The sequence below is a fragment of the Lipophrys pholis genome, assembly GCF_963383615.2.
Source record: "Lipophrys pholis genome assembly, chromosome: 14".
NCBI classification, from domain to species: Eukaryota; Metazoa; Chordata; class Actinopteri; order Blenniiformes; family Blenniidae; genus Lipophrys; species Lipophrys pholis.
In genome coordinates this window covers 5,476,365-5,497,184 of record NC_137633.1, presented here as the reverse complement: position 1 = coordinate 5,497,184, position 20,820 = coordinate 5,476,365, and the positions used below count along the sequence as shown (strand labels likewise).

At 44.9% G+C, this 20,820-nt stretch overlaps 1 protein-coding gene across 1 annotated transcript in view; it reads right to left on the bottom strand.

Annotated features, from left to right (window-relative positions):
- Positions 1-20,820, bottom strand: part of ccdc88c (coiled-coil domain containing 88C) — a 39,021-nt gene that overhangs the window by 6,584 nt on the left and 11,617 nt on the right. The window contains 23 exon segments of the mRNA XM_080480090.1: positions 2,245-2,558; positions 3,346-3,435; positions 3,519-3,664; positions 3,813-3,999; positions 4,091-4,234; positions 4,410-4,687; positions 4,821-4,982; positions 5,149-5,286; positions 5,692-5,833; positions 6,002-6,129; positions 6,533-7,330; positions 7,410-7,694; positions 7,785-7,922; positions 8,525-8,706; positions 9,285-9,435; positions 9,528-9,674; positions 9,764-9,922; positions 10,346-10,427; positions 10,848-11,074; positions 11,769-11,912; positions 12,377-12,460; positions 13,419-13,477; positions 14,236-14,305. Of these exon segments, the coding sequence (XP_080336216.1) occupies positions 2,245-2,558; positions 3,346-3,435; positions 3,519-3,664; positions 3,813-3,999; positions 4,091-4,234; positions 4,410-4,687; positions 4,821-4,982; positions 5,149-5,286; positions 5,692-5,833; positions 6,002-6,129; positions 6,533-7,330; positions 7,410-7,694; positions 7,785-7,922; positions 8,525-8,706; positions 9,285-9,435; positions 9,528-9,674; positions 9,764-9,922; positions 10,346-10,427; positions 10,848-11,074; positions 11,769-11,912; positions 12,377-12,460; positions 13,419-13,477; positions 14,236-14,305 (4,255 nt within the window).

Genomic DNA, 20,820 nt, shown 5'->3' with positions numbered 1-20,820 from the left:
TTTGGAGTGGTTGAAGCTGAAATGGAGAGAAAAAAAAAGGAAAAAGAGACGTGGGGGGGTGGGGGGGAGAATATTAAGAATATGAAAGTGAGTAAACGATAGAAAAAAACATTGTTGAGGAAGTTAATGATCACCAGAAACTGAAAAACAAAAGATGACATGCAAGAAAAAAACAATAAAAATCAAATGAGGGAACAGAATTTGATTGTATAAGGAAAACGTAGATAGAATCAGGGCTGAGTTAAGTTCAGCAACGGATGCTGGAAGTTTAGCTTCGTAACAGAAGAAAAGTCTCACTGATGTTCTGGCTCATCGATGGATAAAGCCACGTGATAAGAATGATGCTTTTGTTGCCTACTTCACAGGTTCAAGCTGCTGCTATGTGATTTTTGAATGAGAAATATAATGTAAACTGAGGTGAAAATGCACCAAAACGTCTCCTGTCATTCTGATTTATTTGCTCCAGTAACAGAAAAACCCAAAGAATATTCGGAGCAGTGGGGTTGCTTCTTCATCGCATTTAAAAAAAATTATTAATATTACACATTTGAATGGTACATAAAGCAGCACTAAGCACTCAATACAACAGTGAATGAAGCCAGAAGGATGAAGCTCATTTTCCCCCTCCGTAAATAGACTGAAACACTCCCACCTAGTGGCCAAGCGGAGATAGCACGTTTATATTTTTATTGGAGGAAACTCACCGTGCCGTTGAGAGAAACTTGACAAAACAGTAGATCTCACTGTTCTGATTATGTTTCAGTAATATCTCCTCAAATTAGCCCGAGAAAGCTTCATTATCTGCCTTGCCCACAGTTTTGGAGTGCATTGAGATGCAGCAAAATCCTGATTCAACTTAGCAAGTCAAGTGAAGTGAGCAGATTAGAAAGGCCAGAAGAAGGAACCAAATGAACAGAAAGCCCGACACCAGAGATCAAAACACAGTTAGGTTCGTGCATTATGGTAAAAAGCTTGAAATCCGGAAGGAGTGGCTCCGACTCTTTAATACAATGTGTCCTAGAGTGACGTCTGGGAACCGGCTGGGAAGAATTTGAGTATGATTCTCTGTTCACCAGAAAAATGTAAGCGTCGCTGAGAAGCAACAACATGTTTCTGCGACACTTCTCTGCAGACTGTGACCGTCGCTGCACCCAAAGCAAATATTATCGATGCCGTCGTTTGATTCCCAGCACATCCACGACTCGTGTTGATATTAGATTCAACGTCGGTAACAGCGGCAGTCTGACAGCGATTCCTGTTGTCATTTCAGATTGCGCCGTTATTCTAAAAGCCTGCCGGCATTCGTCCTCCCGTGTCGCCGTCCTCGGTGACGGATCACTCCCAGACGGAGAGGGTGACATCCAGTGATGTCCAGCGCAACATGGCCGGCCAAAAACAGCAACAAACTGGATGTTTGTCGTTCTTTTGCACAGATCTGTCAGTATTAAACTATGAGGCAATAATAACAGCAGGTTGATTTTTTTTCCCCCCGAAACCTTAATGCAAATATGAAGTCTCATGGTAATCTACATCACACAGATTCTGTCGTTAATATCCAAATATCCTATGTTTTTTTTCTTTTTCAGAAAGCTTCTGGAATAGGCCGAGACGCCCAGTCCAAGGTTACAGTGAAGCCAAACGGGTGGACATCCAGTACATAAGCCTTCCAAACTAAAATCCCTGAAAGTTGTTCACTGATATATAGATGCTAACTTGTGAAGCAGCGTGTATCTCAGCTCGTGAGTCGTCACCATTACAGCAGCACAAGTCCTTAAAAAACAACACATACTTCTGTGATGTTGCAAAAATGCTGAATTTCCAAAAACTCGATGTGAAAGAGCTTTAAAAGGAACTAAGATTAGGACTATGTTTATTGTTTGGTGTTTTTTTTTTTTACTTAGTTTGTGAGAGTTAAGTTCACACTGGTCACAATTCAACACCATTTTATTTCACCAGGTTTCTGTCTGAAGTGACGTGTTGGTCGTTACCGCCCTCTACAGTCGTGACACTGGAAGTGTTTCCCACGAAGGCTTTTCTTTTTCTTTTTTCCATATATGAGTGTTGATGTAACTTATGTCTCAGCAAGACTTTTATATATTTATTCAAATATTTTCAAGGTTATTCAGATAAATTGGATTTCAGATAATATGCAAAAAACAACCATCTAAGACTGAAGCTATGCTTATTGTCATCAGGCTAAAATACGACTAAAGATTGTGTGTAAAGTGTGTGTGCTGTGTTTACCTCGGCTGATGGGGGTCAGCGCCGGGCTCTTGGGTCCCAGGCTGGGGCTGGCGGCGAGGCTGTGGTGGTTACTGTGGGCGTGGCCACCGCCGCCGCCGTCGTGCGAGTCGCTCACACTCCTATGGGGGAGCGGGGGCGGGGTCTCCGGGGGAAGGAGAGGGGGCGGGGCGGGCAGGGGGATGTCCGGGGCACTCTTCGTCCGCTCCCTCTCCTTGACGGCCTCCTTGTCCCGCTCGCCGGCTCTCTCCCTGCTGCTCTCCTTCCGGGGTTTGATGAGCTTGGCTAAAGCTTTGGCTCCGGACCACTGGCTCCTCCTGATGACATCACAACAGTTTCAATCTCAATCGCACGACTTGCGTCTTCCTCTCAATGTTCTGAAGTTGCGTTTTCCAAAACAAACTTCAACCCTATTCTAAAGAACTAAAACATAATGTGCAAGACTCCAGAGCAACGATCACATTAACAATCAAACATCAGATGCAAAAGTTTTGATCATATATATAGACTTAATTTAGGTGTAAAACTGAACCAATCTTTCACTGTGCCGTCCGTCTTTTTCTTTAAGTGCCACAAGTGCTCATAAATTAGTGCTCCATTCATAGAATTCATGAAGGAGCAGAGAAATCCTTCCTTTAGAAGAAACAAAACAAATGTAACCTTTTCTTAATAGTATTTCTTACAGTGTAAAACTGTGATTAAAAATGATTAATGTTACCTCCTTTTCATTAAAGCCACAATACGGGAAGTTTCAAGAAATGTGACTGATTAAAGTAAAAAAAGTTGGATTTAGGAGAAATCAACCATTTCTGTGTGGAAATTCACCTGCGAGAAGCTTCACCCCCTTTTAACACCAAGACACAGCACATTGTTTAAACAGAGCTGGAGTTGGATGGGGGGGAATGACACAGCTCTGCACATCTACGGGTTATGAATTCTGTGTGTTACACTGGAGGTTATCACGGTTGCTGGACTTTCAATGCCGCTACGAAATCACTTTCATGATTGTGTAGCGAAGGCTTTTCTTTCTTTCTGCCATAACGGCGACAGCTCCGTAGCGGTCGTAGCATTCTGTCATTAATCCAGATATAAGTAAGAATGTACTTTTTTGGCGTGGGGTCGTAGAACTTGTACTGGTCCATAATCTTCTCCTCCAGTTTCTCTTTCTGACGGCGGAGAGCATTCAGTTTGTCTCTAATCAGGGAAAAGAAGCAAGAGAACATGTTTAGAAGCCATGCTTTACATTTATCAGCACCGGCTCCACTACGTGTACGTACATGTAGAGTTTCTGCTCCTGGTGATACAGCTCCTTGCTCTCCATGCTCCTCTCCAGCAGAGTGTGGTTCTGCTGACTCAGCAGGTTGATCTGACTCAGCAGGTGGTGGTTCTCCTCCTCCAGGTTCCCCTTCAGTCGACTCAACAGCTGAGCACAGGCAAACGTACGTACATTAGCGACCGCGTGGAGGGAAGGCGATCCAAATCCGAGCCTTCAGAGGAGGAAGCTGTAGACTTTAAAAGTTAACCGCTCTTTATTCCTGCCGCCGCGTGGTGAAAGAGAGCAGATCGTTTACCTCGCGGTGGTTGTCCAGTTTGGTCATGGTGATATCCAGGCCCTGGTGCTGCTCCATCAGTGAGTCGTATCGCGCCATCCACCGACTGACTTCCAGCTGGGCGCTGCTCAAAGAGCTTTTCAGTTCATTCATGCGCTGCTGGAGGCCTTCGCTTTGCTCGGCATGCTGCGATTTGCTTTCCGTCAGCCTGAATGTGACAACGGCGATTGAACAGATGTGTTGAGTTGTATGCGGGGTGCGCTCAGGATCGAGCTCTAGTTTTTTTTTTTTTACAGTACCTGTCCACCTCTGACTTCAGTTGGAGACTCTCTTGCTGCAGGAGGCGATTCTTCTGAACTTCCTGGCTGAGTTCCTCTTTATCCTTCTGACCCCGCCCTTCCTGTTCCTCCCATTTATCTTTCTGCTGCAGCAGCACACAGTACCTGCAGACACACAGTGTCCATTTTATACTAAATGTGATTCCCTAACCCCTTTTTTTCACAAAACATATTTGGAGCTCTACTAAAAAGCTGTTGCAGACTAACAAAAAAAAGAGAGCAGCTTTACAATTCAGCCAGTCACATGATCGTTTGTAGGGGGCCGTGAACGTTCCCTTACTTTCCGTGCAGTGCTCGCTGTTCGTTCTCCAGCGCCCTCTGCTTGCCCTTCAGCGCGGCGTGCTGGCTGATCAGCTGCTCGTACTCGTGCGCCTGCCTCTCGTGCACGCTCAGCAGGCGCTCGTGGTCGCTGAGCACGCTCTCCCTGGCGCGCCACGCCTCCTCGCGCTGCCGCTGCCAGGACTCCGCCTCCGTCTCCAGGGCGGTGACTTGACCCTGCAGCACTGCATTCTGGGCCATGAGGGAAGCACTCTGGGAGGAGAGTGTGGAGCTCTCCACCTACGACAAAGAAAAAAAACAACTATTGACCCTCTTCATTGACATTGTCAGTAGTCAGAAGTGCCAACGGTGCCGACGGTTCAAATCCCTGCTCGAAATTAAAAGTCTGTTTTTTGTTGTTGTTTCCATCTACCTGTAATTTAGCAGTCTGTGTGTGTAAGGCTGAATTCTGCTCTTGCAGCGTTGTGGCGTGCCGCTGCAGCGCCACCATCTGGTTGTTGAGAGAAGCGTTTTGGTTCTCCAGCTGTTTCAGCTGCTCCTTCAACAGACTGCTCTCCGTCTTCAGCGAGGCGTTCTGCAGAAAGTGATGAGACAAATCCACAATGAAATCCTAATTTTGAGGAGCAACAATGATCACATGACACGGAGACAGAATTCATTAAGACTCGGGGAAAAGAAAAATTGCAGTGTCTGACAAACATTCTACAGCAATATAAATGAATCAAAAAAATAAATCTTACATTCTTTTCTACATCAATAAGATGATCTTTGATCCGGAGCAGTTCAGCCGTGGCGCCCCGCTCACTGCCAGAGTGCTGATGGGTGCTGTAGTTTTCTTCCTCCTGCTGCTGACGCAGCACAGAAACAGTCTGACGAGCCTGCAACAGGTACAAAAACACAAAAACAATTAACCACAACTATCAGCGAGGAGCAATATCATCCCATTCCAGGGATTAGCAATACAATTTTCTAATATAATCCAAACAAAAACATCGAATTATGGCAATATGCTAGTCTGCAGTATCATTCGAAGACAGCTCGGCTAAGTTCACAATGGCTGTAGGTCGTTTAAATGGTTTAAAAACTCACAAACTAAAACTATGTTGATTTTCATAAAAAAAAACAAAATCAACCGTAAGAGCCAAACTGGAACTAATTAGCAACTAACACCGTTTAATTTGTTGATCTTGTGACATGTTTTACTCTTGTGAATACTGAACACTACAAATGATAATGTTAGTAATTATTTTATATTCTAGTAAAAATGTTGTGTGTGTCCTTACAGTGGCCAGCTCGGTGCGCAACGTAGCATTGAGTGAGCTGCTTTCCTCAAGCTTCCTCTCCAGACTGGAGATTTTCTCCTCCTTCACCTTCATCGTCTGCTGGACGGTGTCCTCCAGCCGGGACTCCAGCAGCCTGTACCTGCTGACACACAGACGCCAAACAAAAGCTCTCAGACTCATTTCCCCACAAAAAGCCCGTCAAGTCAGACTCAGATGGGGGCGTCTATCTCATAGCTGAAGAAATTACATCCTGTAAGTCTACATTTAAAGCAATTCTAGTGTCATATGTCCTGCCATATGAGGCAACTACCTGTCCTCCAGTGTGTGTTCCTGCTGCAGCAGCTTCTCTCTGTTCAGTCCGATCTTCTCCAGCTCCTCGTTCAGCCTCTCCAACTCCACGTTCTGCTGCTGGACGCTCAGCTTCTCCGACACCAGCTCCTGCACACACGAACATGCATGACGCATGAGTGAAAAATTACAAGTACAACTACAAACTGAGGAAGAATCACATGCAAAGTCCAAGTAGCCAACAAATATATAGCTTTTTTGCTGGTTTTTTAAGTTGCATCTTGAACATTAAGTTTGTGTTTAAAGGATAAAGACGTCTAGTACTGTCAAACAATTTGCCTGAAAATGGGTAAAAGGTCTAATATAAGTACTTTAAAAGTATAGATGTTTGATGTTTATCTTCTTTTTAACAGAAGTTACCCACTTAAGACACATGGAGCTTTTTCACACTGGTATTTGGATGCACTGATATTATTCATGTAAAATCTGAAGCAGATAGACAGATAGAGCTAGAGATAGAGCTAGATAGACAGATCACTTTATTGGGTCTCACCTCTCTCAGTGTAGCCAGGGTCCTCTTGTCAATGGTGGCTTGTTTCTGCAGCTCTTTGTTTTCCCGCTCCAGCTCTTTGGCTCTCACAGCCACCTCCTTCAGTCTCTCCGCCTCCTTATTCAGAGCCGCGACCTCCTTGGTCACGGTGGTCAGACGCCGGGTCCTCTCCTCTAACTCCGTCTCCTTCCCCTCCAGCAGCGTCCTGATCCTCCAGCTCTCCTTCTCCATGCTCTTCCTCCCCTTCTCCGACTGCTCCAGGTCCAGCTGGAGCTTCTTCCTCTCCTCGTCCCCTTCCTCCCTCCGCCTGCGCTCCTCCTTCAGTTCCTCCACTTCCCTCCTGAGCTCCTCCTCTCTGCTCTGCGTCTCCTGCCTCGTTCTTTCCACCTCCGCCCTCTCCTCCTTGCTCCTCTCCACCTCTTCCTCCAAGCGATGCTTCTCCTGGTTCGCGGTGGCCACGCTCAGCTCGAGTCTCTCCGCCCTCTTCTTCTCTCCCTGCACCCCCTCCCTGGCCTCCTCCAGTCGGCTCTGCAGCTCCTGCATCTCCCTATGCGCCTCCTTCAGCTCCTCCTGCAGCGTGGGCAGGCGGGCGGAGCAGGAGCGCAGGTTCTCCATGGAGCAGCGGAGCTCCAGGTTTTCTTTCGTCAGGAGGCTGTTGTCCGCCTCCTGCTTCGCCAGTCGCTGCTGCTCCCGCTGCGCCTCCTCTGTGTCCCTCTTCAGTCTGTGCACCTCCTGCTCCAAGGAGGAAACCTCCTTCTCCAGGGCCTCAGCATGTTCACTGCATGCGCGCAGAGATTCCACCTTGAAAAAAAAAAAAAGAAAAACGGCACGTCAGAAATTTGTTTAGCGTCTTGCTTAGCGAAGTCTTCAACGCGATTACCTCTCTGCTCAGAGCGTCCCTGCTCCTCTCCAGCCTCGCCACCTCCCTCTCCACCTCCTCGCAGCGCCCGGCCTTCTCCCGCAGCCTCTCCGCCTCCTCGCTGGTCACTTTGAGCTGAGTTTCCAGGCTGGCCAGGCGAGAGCTCGTGTCAGTGATGCTCTGGTGCAGCAGGCGGTTCTTTGCCTCCACCTCGCGGACCCTGGCCTCGCTGTTGGACTGAGCGCGCTCCTGAAGGGACTTCACCGCCTCGGAGAGGTGCTGCTTATCACTCTCCAGCTCCGAGATCTGATCGAGAAAAAACACAGACGAAGGCGTCATTGAAGGAAGGGTTTCGGGTCTGGACTATGCCTGGCTGCAGGTGTGGGTGTGACCGACCTGTCGGTCCTTCTCCGCCCTCAGGGTGTGCATTTCTCTCTGCAGACTCTGTTTCTCCTTCAGTATTTCGTCTCCCAGAGACTCCATGTCCTGATTGGTGAGTCTCTCCTGATCCAATAATCCCTGCAGACGCTCCAGCTAACAGACACGTCAAGAAGATAAAAGCAGTTTTGAGTGACAAGTTCAGGTTTTGCTCTACATAAGTAACTTGGAACGATTCACAGGATAATCTCATACTGGTCCTTTCTCCATCTAGAAGCATTTTCCTGAAAGCCCATCTTTGCTCGCAATTTCACAGCAGCAATGAAAAATCTGAGCGTGATACTTTGGCCACGATTGCTGCTGATAAAAATGCGACACGATGTAGGGAAAAAAAAAAAGACAATAATCCTCTCTAAATAGTTAAAAGATAATGTAGAACTGTTTCCAGGTGATACATATCAGTCTGTATGATGGTGTGTTTTGTATCATGTGTTGGCATCAAATAATTTAGGAATTCTTGATTGTATAAGTTTGGATTAAACGATAAATAGATAAATGATTTCAAGATGATCTGCAAATATCACAGATTCTACTGAGTCACAATGTTGTTGTAAGAATAAGTGAAATGAAATAAATGTATTATGATTAACATCTTGAACTGTTTCATTTATGATTTCAAACACCATAAGGTTGTTTGTTGTGCTGATGAAAGAAGTATGATCCGTGTCAAAACACTCAGACACATTCAGGCCTCCGACCTTGTTGCCGAGACTCTGGTTCTCTCGATCCAGCTCCTGGCCTTGGAGCTGCTGCTCCTGCAGGACGTGGTTTTCCTCTTTCAGTCTCTCGATGGAGGCCTGCAGCTCCCGGTTCTCCTTCTCCAGCTTCAACACCCGGCTGGATACGCACTCATTTAACTCGTGAACCAGTGACTTGCGAGCTGGGGCAGAGAGAGACGGACATTGGTTAACCGTTAAAACTCCCAAGACCTTATTTTGTTTGGTGTCTCTGGGTAACAGAACTTCACAGCATTTAATTTGCGAGTCTACAGTGAAAGAGCCTTTTCACTTTAAGATATCGTTCCTTGAGGCCTTGGCGAGCAGGAGAACAAACAAACAACACAAACTATTTACATTTAATTTTGTTGAGGTATTTTTTTCAAGTGAAGTAGCTGTTGCTTTAAACGATTAATCTTGATTGCAACTGGCAGATAATCATCTTTTCTTTGTAGGCTAACTGCAAGACTTTAATGTACCTGACTGGAGAGCAGTAGATTGGATTGGGCAAAAGACAAGCTGTGACAACAGATATAAATATTATGACATATTGATTTATAAATTAGATTTAAATCTCAGCTTGGATAAAAAGCTTTCTGCGCCTGATTGAATGATTGCGCAAAGAACAATATTGCATGAGGGTAATAATGCCCATTACATTTTAAGAAAATAATAAAAAATAAAAGAATAATTCTTGAAGCAAACACTGGAGGTCAGAGAAGTGTGTGTGTGTGTGTCTCACTCTCGGTGTTGGTGTTGTCGTGGTTCTTGGTGAGCTGCTCCAGCTCCCAGCCCAGGTGAGCCGACTCGTTCATGCTCTGTTTCTGTCCGATCTCCAGCAGCATGTTCTCCTCCACCAGCTCCTCCAGCCGGCGGCGCTCATTGTCTCTCTCCTGCACGGAGAGACGGAGAGATCAAAGCATATCACGACACTTTTCAACCTAAAAACTGACGTTTCTTCACTGTGGCTAAAGCGGGCGAATACCATCTCCAGGTCGTGGATTTTAGCTCTCAGCAGCAGGTTGTCTTTCTCCATTGTGTGCAGTTTGTCGCAGCGCCCCCGGGAGGCCGACAGCTGCTCCTCCAACAACACCTTGGTCTCCATCAGGGTCAGGTTGTCCTCGCGCAGCTCCTGAAAGACCACACGCACAATAATGCATCTCAACACAAAGCAACAGTGGAATTTTCTTACTCCCTCATGTCAGATGATCTGAACTGTACCTCCACTCTGGTCTTGTAGAAATGCACGTCATTCAGTTTCTCTTTACATCGGCCCAGTTCGGTCTCGAGCCGGTCGACCCGGGAGGCTCTTTCCCTCAGAGAGTCCACCTCGTCCCGGTACGCTCGCACCGAGCGGGCCTCACAGGACAGCGACTGGTTCTGAACCACACACACACAGACACACAGACACAGACACAGACACAGACACACAGACACAGACACAGACACAGACACACACACACACACACACACACACACACACACACACACACACACACACACACACACACACACACACACACACACACACACACACACACACACACACACACACACACACACACACACACACACACACACACACACACACACACTCACATTATTCCAATCAATAATCTCATTTAAGTCGATATTCTACATCTGGCAATAAAGGAGTACTTCAGAAAGTTAACATTATGAGGCCTAAACATGGTATCAAACTTAGTGCTTTAGTCAGGTTTGTGAGATCTGTGTTGCATTTCCAAGCCTGCTGGGATGTCTCAGCCAGCAGGGGGCGCTTGTCCCGCTTGTTTGGGTCCTCACCTCCTGTTTTAGCCTCTGCAGCTCCTGATCCTGACGCTCCACCTCGTGTTTTGAGTCCATCAACTGCTCTGTCTTCTCCTCCCTGTAAACACACACACACCACATGCAAAGTATAAATAAATAATTTACTGTTCATCATGAGCCTTTGTGACCAACTCCACTCATGTATCGTCTCGAGAGGCTGACACTAGTAATTGTGAAGTCGGACAACTCCACCAGCAACAGAACAACTGAATACATCTCTATTACACATCTTTTTAGAGAGCACGTCCTGCAGAGGATGACAGTAAAGTGGGGGTGTATCCCCTAAATAGATGGCTCCACTGTGTGATTACACTGCAGATTTATCAGAGGTAGACGGCATAATAAGCTATGTTGACTATATAATGAGTCCCAGCTGCCACTTTTAGCACCACGCTGTGGCCTTTCCCACTGGAAATATCCGCAGATTTCTACACGCCATCTTCTGGAAACGTGATTTTGGTTTGGCAGAGAGACTCACAGTTCTTGTCTGTATCTGCGGAGCTTGGCCTTGGTGTCGGCCAGCTCCACCGACAGATGCTGCTTCTCCTCTTTGGTCAGCGCCGTCGTGGCCACGCCGCCGTTGTTCACTCCCATGCCACCGGAGGTCTTCCCGTGCTCCGGGCTGCCCATGCTCAGGTTTCGGCAGCCTTCCTGGGGTTGTTGACTGGAGAGGTAGTCTCTCTCCTGGGTGAGATCCACTATGACCTGGAATGCAGGGTGATTATTATAATATCAACACTGCAGGGAATTTACTCATGTGTCATTTCAAAAAAAAAAAAAAAAGAAAAAAAGAAAAGAAAAAAGACATGCCAGATAAAATAAAAGTACAACCTGAAAAGTTTGTAAGAAGTGATAATTAAACTCCGGTTTCCAGAGAACAACAAAGCCTTTGAGTTGTGTCTTCTAATACTACATGGGTGGTAAGGAACTGCCCGGACAAGCAAGGAGCTGTGAGATTTGATTGGATGGAAGAAAATTATAGTAGGACTGAAGCCAAATTACAGCAGCATTTAGCAGTTGACAGTGTGAGGAACAAAAAAAAAAAGAAAAAAAAATCCACTTATTGCAACATTGCACTTCACAATAATGTATTAATTTAAAAAGCAGTGTATGGATTGTAACCAACAACTGGGCTGATCTCCTTATTAGACAAATAGGGTTAACTTTCTGGTTTGTGGTCGTTGCAGTCACGTTTCTGACTGTTTTTGGAAAATGTTAATGTTGGATTCTTACTGGTTTTGAGGGCTGTATATGACTATTAGAGGCAACTATATCATTATCTGACTTGCTGTTGTGATTAACTGGAATGCCATAACTTCACAACACATTAAAACAGATCACTGATTTCAAATATGTAACCAGACAAGTGCCCGGGGTTGGCTGCTGTGTTTGTCTGTACCTCGCTGGCTTTGTCTCGCTGGTCGATGAGCTGCTTCAGGGACACGGCCATGTTTCGGGACAGAGGCTCCAGCTCTTCATGAGCCACCTCAGTTTCCTCCTCCAGCCAGGACAGGTCCAGAACGTTCATCTGGTTGTGGGTCACCTGCAGCAGCAGGCCACACACCAAGCGTAATGTTGTAAATGACAGCAAAGCAGCACAGGAGCTTCTTTAAACACAAAATTTTACATTATCCTTAATGGTGCTATAATTTGGCTTGATTAGTGTCACATACAGTTTATAAAAAAAAGAACTGACGGAAATTAATTTAAGGCCACACGAACAACAAAATGGAGATAGATGTAGCAAATCGATCCACCAGGCTGTGGTGCAACAGCAGCCGACAGTTTACGGTTCAATCCACACGGCGGTAAACAACTCTCATAGTGTCAGGCGATCACGGAACATTTAAAACTGTTGTGAAGGGCAGACTTAAAGAAACATGCAAAATAGTCGAAGCTGCACGAAGAGAAATAACTCTCTCAGCACTGATTCACAGTTTTGCTTTTGATTTGAAGAAAATATAGTGATCACAATGAGTTGCCCTGCAGAGGCGGCGCTTTCCTGACCTCCTGGATGTGGGAGACAATGGCAGCCTGGGTCTCAATGTCCAGCAGCTTGATCTTCTCTATCATCTCCTCCTTACGCTCACACTGAAAACACAAAGAAAGACATTCAAACAACTCATTTATTTAGCAGCAAAAAAAAAAAAAAAAAAGCTGCAAGCTGTTGTTTATGTTGTACACGTGATTAGAACAGAAGAGGAATATGAAAAAAATCTTCAATATGATCATTTTATTTAGTCATCAGCAAGGGATCCATGTTACTTCATTCAACCCTCCCTCTCTTTTTCCCTCCGTCGTCCCACTCACGGCTCCCTTGTGGCTTGTTTTTTTTTTTTTTCTCTCTCTCTTTGAGAAACCAGTCGAACCAGTATAGGTTGGGGAAAAGTAACACAAAAGGAGGTGGGACAGAAAGAGAGATGCAACGAGGGAAAAGAGGAAAGGAGGGGAGAGCCGAGGTTAAAAAAAAAAAAAAGCAGGGGAGGGATGAAACGAGGAAGAAAACTACCTGGTGGGTTCAGAGCCATGGGAGAGGCAGAAAGGAAAACAAACACACAGGAAGCACCTGCGACCCCGCTTCCCTCGCGAATAGCCACTTTCTGTGCAATTACCCGATTAACTCTTCACTCGCCGCGCCTGTGAACTTCTTCAGTGAAATTCAGGGTTTTGTCAAGTCAGTCGGTTTATCTTCCCGAACACAAACACGGAAACATTTCCTCAGGCTTCAAGGGGCCTAATCGTGCCGCTCAAACACCTTCGACTCGCTGTGGTACAACACTGTTGAGTGATTGCTGCACTAAATCACTCATGTGTTTTTTTTCTTATGAAGTCCCACCTACACCCAGTCCCACCCTGCACCTCGTCGGGCGGCACAATCAACAGCTATGCTCAGACATGCAAAAAAACGAAAAGAGACACAGACACATGCACACAGGTTTTCTGGGAGAGGCACAGTGTGTGCACGAGTGTGTGTGTGTGTGTGTGTGTGTGTGTGTGTGTGTGTGTGTGTGTGTGTGTGTGTGTGTGTGTGTGTGTGTGTGTGTGTTACCTGTACAGCGCAGCCTAGCAGCAGCAACAAAAGCCTTTTGAGCTCATCCATGCTCTTGGCTGCAGGGGACAAAAGACAGAGACACTGTGGATCTGCTCTGGAGTCATCATGACACGGCTGGATTCATGTGACAATAAGAAGTCACACTGTCAGTCTTTGACGTTGGGGATGATCTGAAGCCCGGCGGCGATTACGGCCGCAGCCTCCTCGGGCAGCGCTTAAAGTATCCAAGAACATATTACTAACTGAATTACTAACTGAATGCTGATGACACTACTTTCCTTCACATAACAGGAAAAACCCCTCACAAATGTAAGCCGAGGCTTTAACGCTGCTGGCATGAGATCAATTTGACATATTTATTTCCGCCAAGGGCACTGAAGTGTTTATTTTTAGAGAACTTTTATTTCTCTTATTCTAGTATTATCGTAGTCATTTCAACTGGGTCTTCTTCTAGGTTGCTGTATTTACTGACACGTACAAGGAGAAGTGAAATGTTGCTTTTAGTTTGATTATGAACTGAAGGGAAAAAGCTAAATTGCCCCCACCTCCCCACTCGGGCGTAGCTGCATTAAGAATGTATAAAACGAGCCAGGAGTTTCGCACAGAAAAAAGTGTCTTTCAATCCCGACCCCATTGGGAAACTTCTAAACTGTTTAGATTTCCCAACAAGCAAAGCCATCAGCAAACATTTTTACAGACTTGAGAGAGCAAGAGTGAACAATATCCGAGATCATCTTGACCCAAAACATTGTGAATCTTTTAAAAAAAATTGAAAGCAGAGTTTGATGGAAAAGGAAGCGGAACTATCTGTTACCCGACAGAGGATCCTTGGCGATGCAGAGGATGTTGGGAAGCGGCATCACGATGAGCTGCTGTAAGGTTTCCTGGAGCAAAAACCAAAGCAGAGACAAACAGTTAATTATCAATGTACATTAATCATAAGCATCATCCTGTGGTCTACAACAAACAATGTAGTTGTGAATATATTGGGGAAAAAGGATGACATACACTAAGACCCAACATTACAGTGAAGCCAAACTCTTGATTTAGATTTTCTTAGATATTTGCTTCCAATATGGACGATTCGGCGGCAGAGTAATCAGTCAAATTCGGAATTTCCACAATCGTTCCACATCAACCGAGCTGACCAGAAGTTGTTGGGTATATATTGTTATCGCGTGCGCGCTCTCCTCCGGCAAATACAAATACCGTTGGATCATAACAGAAGGCGACAGTGCAGAACTGCTTCCTGGTAGGAGGTTAGTATTTCCCACAAAGCTCCAGAGAAATAATCCTGGTGTTTCTTACTGGGCAGGTTACACAGAAAATGCTTCATACTTCATGTAGGGAATTTGTTTCTAATCTAATATCTTCTTAAAATGAGTTACCATAGTCATAAATGTAATAAATAAAATTGTTTATTACATTGCAATGTTGGAGATAATTGGTAACATTATCCCTTTTTGGATTGCATTAAAAAAAAAAAAAAAAAAAAGCCAGACGATCCTAGAGGGATGGACTAATTATCCTCATTTCATATTCAAAAGGCGCCTTTATTCTCATGCTCATGTTTCTCGTCTGTACAGTCACATCGATGTTGTCTACTTACGTCTGTCGTGCATCAAATCACATGACGAGTTTGTGCACGTTCGTCCAATTAGGGCTGAAATCAGTCTGGATGTTGAGAAATCAAACGGGGACGTTCAAAATATAATTCTATTTCGTCAAAAATAAGACTCACAGATTCATAATTTACTTTTAAAAGCAAAACTGACCAGAAAACCCTGAAAATGTGTAAATGTAGAAGAAATCTACTATCAAAGTACAGCAAAAGCTTTTGTTTCTTTACACCTGAGTGGAGGTATAAAAATACTTTTATTTTTTCTGCGCTCACTCCAGCCTGATAGAAACAACGGGACAGTTTATTGTGTTAGAAAATCCTTCCTGGTGTCTCTCGTCTATAAAGTTGTTTATTCAGCCTCACAGTCCTGCAGGTGTTTGGATCTAAATTTGGGAATGTTGGGTTTTCTTTCCGGTGGAGAAGACAAACGGAGACATAAATGATCTGATTGTCTGAGCTGGAACTTTGTCCACGAGCAGGATATCTGCACACTGAGGCCTAAATTATGTTAACGTCAATTAAAAATCCTCTGAAAGACATGTAGTATGTCGTTGGTTTGCTGCTGCTTTCGTAGCAAAATATGGCGCCACTTTATTATATGACCCAGTAAAAGTATTATCTCGTTGACCTTCAGATTTCACCTAGTTTCACACTGCTCATGCCAAATAAAACACAATTCCCGGAGCGGATCATGGACAGACTGGACACGACGGTGCCTCAGTGCTGCCACCCAACTAAATGTCCTTATCTTACATAGTATGTACCTTTAAAATCAAGCCGCCTGTAGCTGATCTATGTTTTCAACTTTGATCCCAACACCTTTTGTAAAAAAACAAAAAAAACAATCAAAGTCCAGCAAGCGACTGACCCAGACTCGTGAGTCTGTGTGTGTGTGTGTGTGTGTGTGTGTGTGTGTGTGTGTGTGTGTGTGTGTGTGCGTGTGTGTGTGTGTTTAGGCAAACGGCCAACAGGAAACACACCCTGCAGTCGACAAACTGTCAGTCAGGAAAGAAAAAGCCCACGAGGTGGGAATGTTTTCCATTCCTGAATATCCTCTGCCGTCCCCCAGACACACCTGACCGCGCAGACGCAGCCTAAAATCCTGATAATCTGGTGCCCTGAGACGAGGCAGGCGAGCGTCGTCTTCATGAAAACATGTCGGTTGGTTGCCAAGGCAAGTAGTTCTGGGATGAGGAAACATGGCGGGGGGGTTCAGGTCGCGTAGGAAGACACTGAGGTTAGAGAGAGGCCATGTGGGAGGGAGCTGGGCTGAAGTGAACTCTGGCTAAGGAGGGGGAAATACACTGATCACAGTGTGTGTGTGTGTGTGTTCTGTGGGGAGGGAAGTCACTGTCAACAGGGAAAGGCTGGCCGCAATAATACACACACACACACACACACACACACACACACACACACACACACACACACACACACACACACACACACACACACACACACACACACACGAGGGAAACATCCAAATTCCCATCGGACTGGGAAACGCCCATTCATGCAGCTTCCAGCATTTTGAGCAGACCCGAGCAGGGCTCAGGTGTGGAGTGTCATCTGCTAACCAGGCAAATAACTGCCCCCGATCGTCTTACCCCGGCTACATCTGACCGCCGGAGGAGAACTGTAGAGTGTAGAGGTAGTGCAATACCTGCAGGTAACGTTACACTCCGCTCTATACACCGCAGGGTAACGAGAGAGACCAGCCAGCCGCTCTTTGTCTTCACACACACACGCACTGTACATTTTGAATTAAACATGTTGAGCTGACTACCAGATGTCTTGGAGGCAGAAGCTCCACCTGAAACTCACTTGATAGTCGAGATGCTGGAAGAGTTAAAGAAATGTAACAGACAGCTCTCAAAAGTAAACGCTAAATATGTCCTGAAACCATAAAGGACACGCACACGCACACCCAATCACAAAAAAATGCTAATAAAGTAAATCTTTTGGGAATATTAACAAAAAAAAAGAAGATTGTTGAAAGTAATGATTAATAAAATGAGCAAAATTGACAGTATTTGGTAAATGGACTTCGCCGATATAGCGCCTTACAGCTGTGTGAGCAGCCCCAAAGCGCTTTACATCATCACATTTACCCATTCACTCACACACTCACACACCAATGCAGGAGCATTTGTGAGGAAAAAGTACGTCGCTTATTAGAAACCAAACTCTTAAAACCTCATGTTGAAAAAGCAAAACAACAGTACTGTACCTTTCCAGGTGAAATGTATCGTTTATTAATTATTTACAACACGTTGTCACTGATCATGTGTAGTATTACTTTAATAAATAATATATTTAATGAGTTAAACTCGGCTATGGACGACAACACGAGGATGACTGGATTGATGTGAGATTTTCAAAAGACACATTTTAGTACCGTTCCCAAAAGGGGAATGCGATATTAACAAAGTATAGCATTGGTAAAAGTGAACTTCTACTCTCTTTTGATTTCTGATAAGTGATAAGAGAGAGCATGTTTATTAGTAGAGAGGCAGGTCGAATCAATCCTGCAGCAGCGTCACCAGCAGGACATCACACTGAAAACTGACAAGTGGGATCAATATCCACTGCTACACTGACCCAGATACACACACACACATACACACACACACACACAGGGCATAAATCCATGGCCCACTAACACCGCGGGATCATATTTCTAATCCCGGATCAATAAAGTGGTGGCAGTTCACAGGAGATCTGACTTTTACTGAGGCGCCGGGTCGAGTGTTTCACAACTTTCTCACCACTGCGATTCCAATCGGCAGCTGTAATCTGTCATGACGCCAACCGGGACCGGAGGTTCATACAGAAAGCTAAATGCAGAGACCACCAAAAAATACTTCAATCACTTCAATCTTCTTTTCAAAAAGTTCCACCTTGGGAGACATTTTCCCCAAAAAAACTGGCGTCTGCAGTGGCTCTGAGCACCGTTCTCTAAACGGACATAAAAAAAACTTGAAATCGTTGCGGCGTAAACAAGCTCTTGAAGTCTGCCTGAAACGCGGAGTGATTAAAGCGGCTATCAGGAGGAGCAACAAGTCTCAGCTGAGTCGGAAAGACTCGGTTTAAAGGATTTTAGGCTAAGAAATTAATTCCATCTTTCCAAACCTCAGTACAAAGCCCGTCTTCTCGTCTCTGCTTCCTCTGGAAAGAGGCAGATCCTGAGGTATGCACCACCAATCGTCATACGCTTTGTCTTATTTTATAGTTTTACTTTGTCTTCACTTCGCTCTACTCATTTCAAATTATGTTTTCTTTTAAAAAATCAAAAACAACAACAACATGCAAGAAACTGACTTTTTACACCCCAGGGAGCTATTTATGGGAAGCTTTATTTTGAAAAGAAGAAAAAAAGAAAAGCTCACACAACAAAACAAAAATGTGTTTTGACCACAACAGTTATAAAAAAAGACCTTGTAAAAGCTGTTTGCGGTAGTTAAAACAGTCCGAGTGTTGATCTGGATCACTCAAAGTGACGACAAAGTTTAAAAAAAAAAAAAAAAAAAGGCTTCTAGTCTCGCATCTTGTTTTCATACTTCATAATAAAGTCATTTTTATGACAGATGAGTAAAATGCTAATCAATTCAATCTATCACTTTCCGAGGGAAAAAGCAGCAGCAGTTTGTCATCCAGTGGGAAAATAAATGGTAAAAAAAACAGAAAAATTGCCGGAATGCACTAAGACCTTGGATCCGCTCACATGCGGTGGAGCCACGACTCTGCACGGTGAAGCCCTTCGGCGATCCGCGACACACACACCCGCAGAGTAACACTCTACAAAACAAAGAGAGCAGCGATGCCGGGTATTTGCTTTTCTGATTACTTGCTGCTTTCACTACCTACACGTCGCTGCGGCTGCATTGTTGTACCCTTGGAAGGCTTTCAAGTGGAACTCTGGAGTCGTTTCACCCACAGTCGTCCGCCTTCGCTGCATGAAAAGGAAATCCTGACTCTATTCGGTGTGTTAGAGGCATGAAAAGATGATAATTATCTTTAAAAGAGAGGCTTTTTCTCTTGTGTATACGGATGAAAGGCTGACAATGAAGCAAACTCGACAACAGGCTTGTTTACATCTCGAAGATTACCAATTCATCTCACCGGTTACAAATTGCTCATCCGGTTATCCCTTTCATTGATGCTTCCTCGTAGTTCTCTCTCTGTAAACTAGATTTTTTGACTCCTTAAGTCACTTCAACCTTAATTTTGGTGGGTCAGTGTGAGTCTGATGTTTTCTTTTCCACTGAGGCTGGAACAGAATCAATTAAAGGTCTATGAGAACTGCAAACGATTGCATCCACGTTTCATTCAGTTATCACATTTACACACACTTTTCACACGCTAAATCAGTCCTTTGTACCAGACTTTGTCCTATACGAGTATCTGCTGAGGCATGCGTGGACTATTGGCACCACTTCAGCGACAAAAACACTTCTTGGTTGTTGACCAGTCGAGAGGACTGAATAAGGACCCGCTCTTCGTCTAACTTATTGAGAAAAGGAGAATGAAAAGTCCCCGGGAGACCAGCTATGACCTGTTTACCATTGAGAACCAATTATTTTGCTCTTATAGTTGTAAAGGCCGCGCGAGCGGAGCAGATAACCCGTTTGCATGGATGACAGAGGGTTAAATGTGAAGATAAGACGGCGCACAGAGATTGAGTCAACAGGCTCACTACAAAGCGCCATGACACGACCATGTTCAAGCACAAAACTTTGTCCGACGGAAGTTAGATAAAAATCTAAAGGTAACCTAAAGTCCAGTCTCACCCCTTCAAAACACACACACCGACTGACAGCCTTTACTGGCGGTTCCTCGGATCCAATAAAACCCCGTCGACTTGTTTCACCAGCACACCGGTGTTCATACTAACATATGATAAGACATAGGATAGGTCTACGTGTGTGTGTGTGTGTGTGTGTGTGTGTGTGTGTGTGTGTGTGTGTGTGTGTGTGTGTGTGTGTGTGTGTACACTGATATTGTTTACACACTTACATGATGGGGACTTGTAGGGACAACAAGCAACCTCCTATAGGAACTCGTTAGGTGAAGACTTGGACTCTATGGTAAAGACTTAATTTATCCACAGGAAATTAATGTAAGTGAACGCAATGTTCACAACAGGCATGAATGCGTGTGTGTCTGCGAGTGTGTATGTGTGTGTGTGTGTGTGTGTGTGTGTGTACAAAGTAGGCCAGAGGATACGAAGTTCAAAACATCCCATGTCGGCTTTGTTCTGCAGTTCCCACGGTAACCAAGGAGGGGTAAAGTGAGAGGGGAGCGGGACGGAGAGCGCCGCTTAAGTTACCGCACGGCGACAAAACTGCTCGGACAACAGCCAAGAGTTTTAACACGTTACAGACCCAGAGCTGTGCCACAAACACAAACACACACACACACTGAAGGAGACCAGTAATCTGATTTGAGCTGGATAAAGTATTGGTATTTCTGCGTGTCTCAGTAGTAGTGAAATCGGAACAAACCTAAAGTCAAGATGTTTCATTTCCAGACTCCACAGAAGCAGCAATAAGGAAGTAAATCTGGATATTTAAGGAACGGCCACAACGACCTGCTGCGTCAATTAATGAACAACCAACTGTTCTTCTTCAAACGGTCCAAAACACCCCCATAGAAATGTCTGTCCTAAGTGACCAAAGTTCAACGGTGACATCAGTTGTCTTTTGTCCAACCTGCAGCCAAAAGCACGTGTGAGGCAGGACAATGGAAAGCTGCTATTATGCAACCGATAAATGGTGT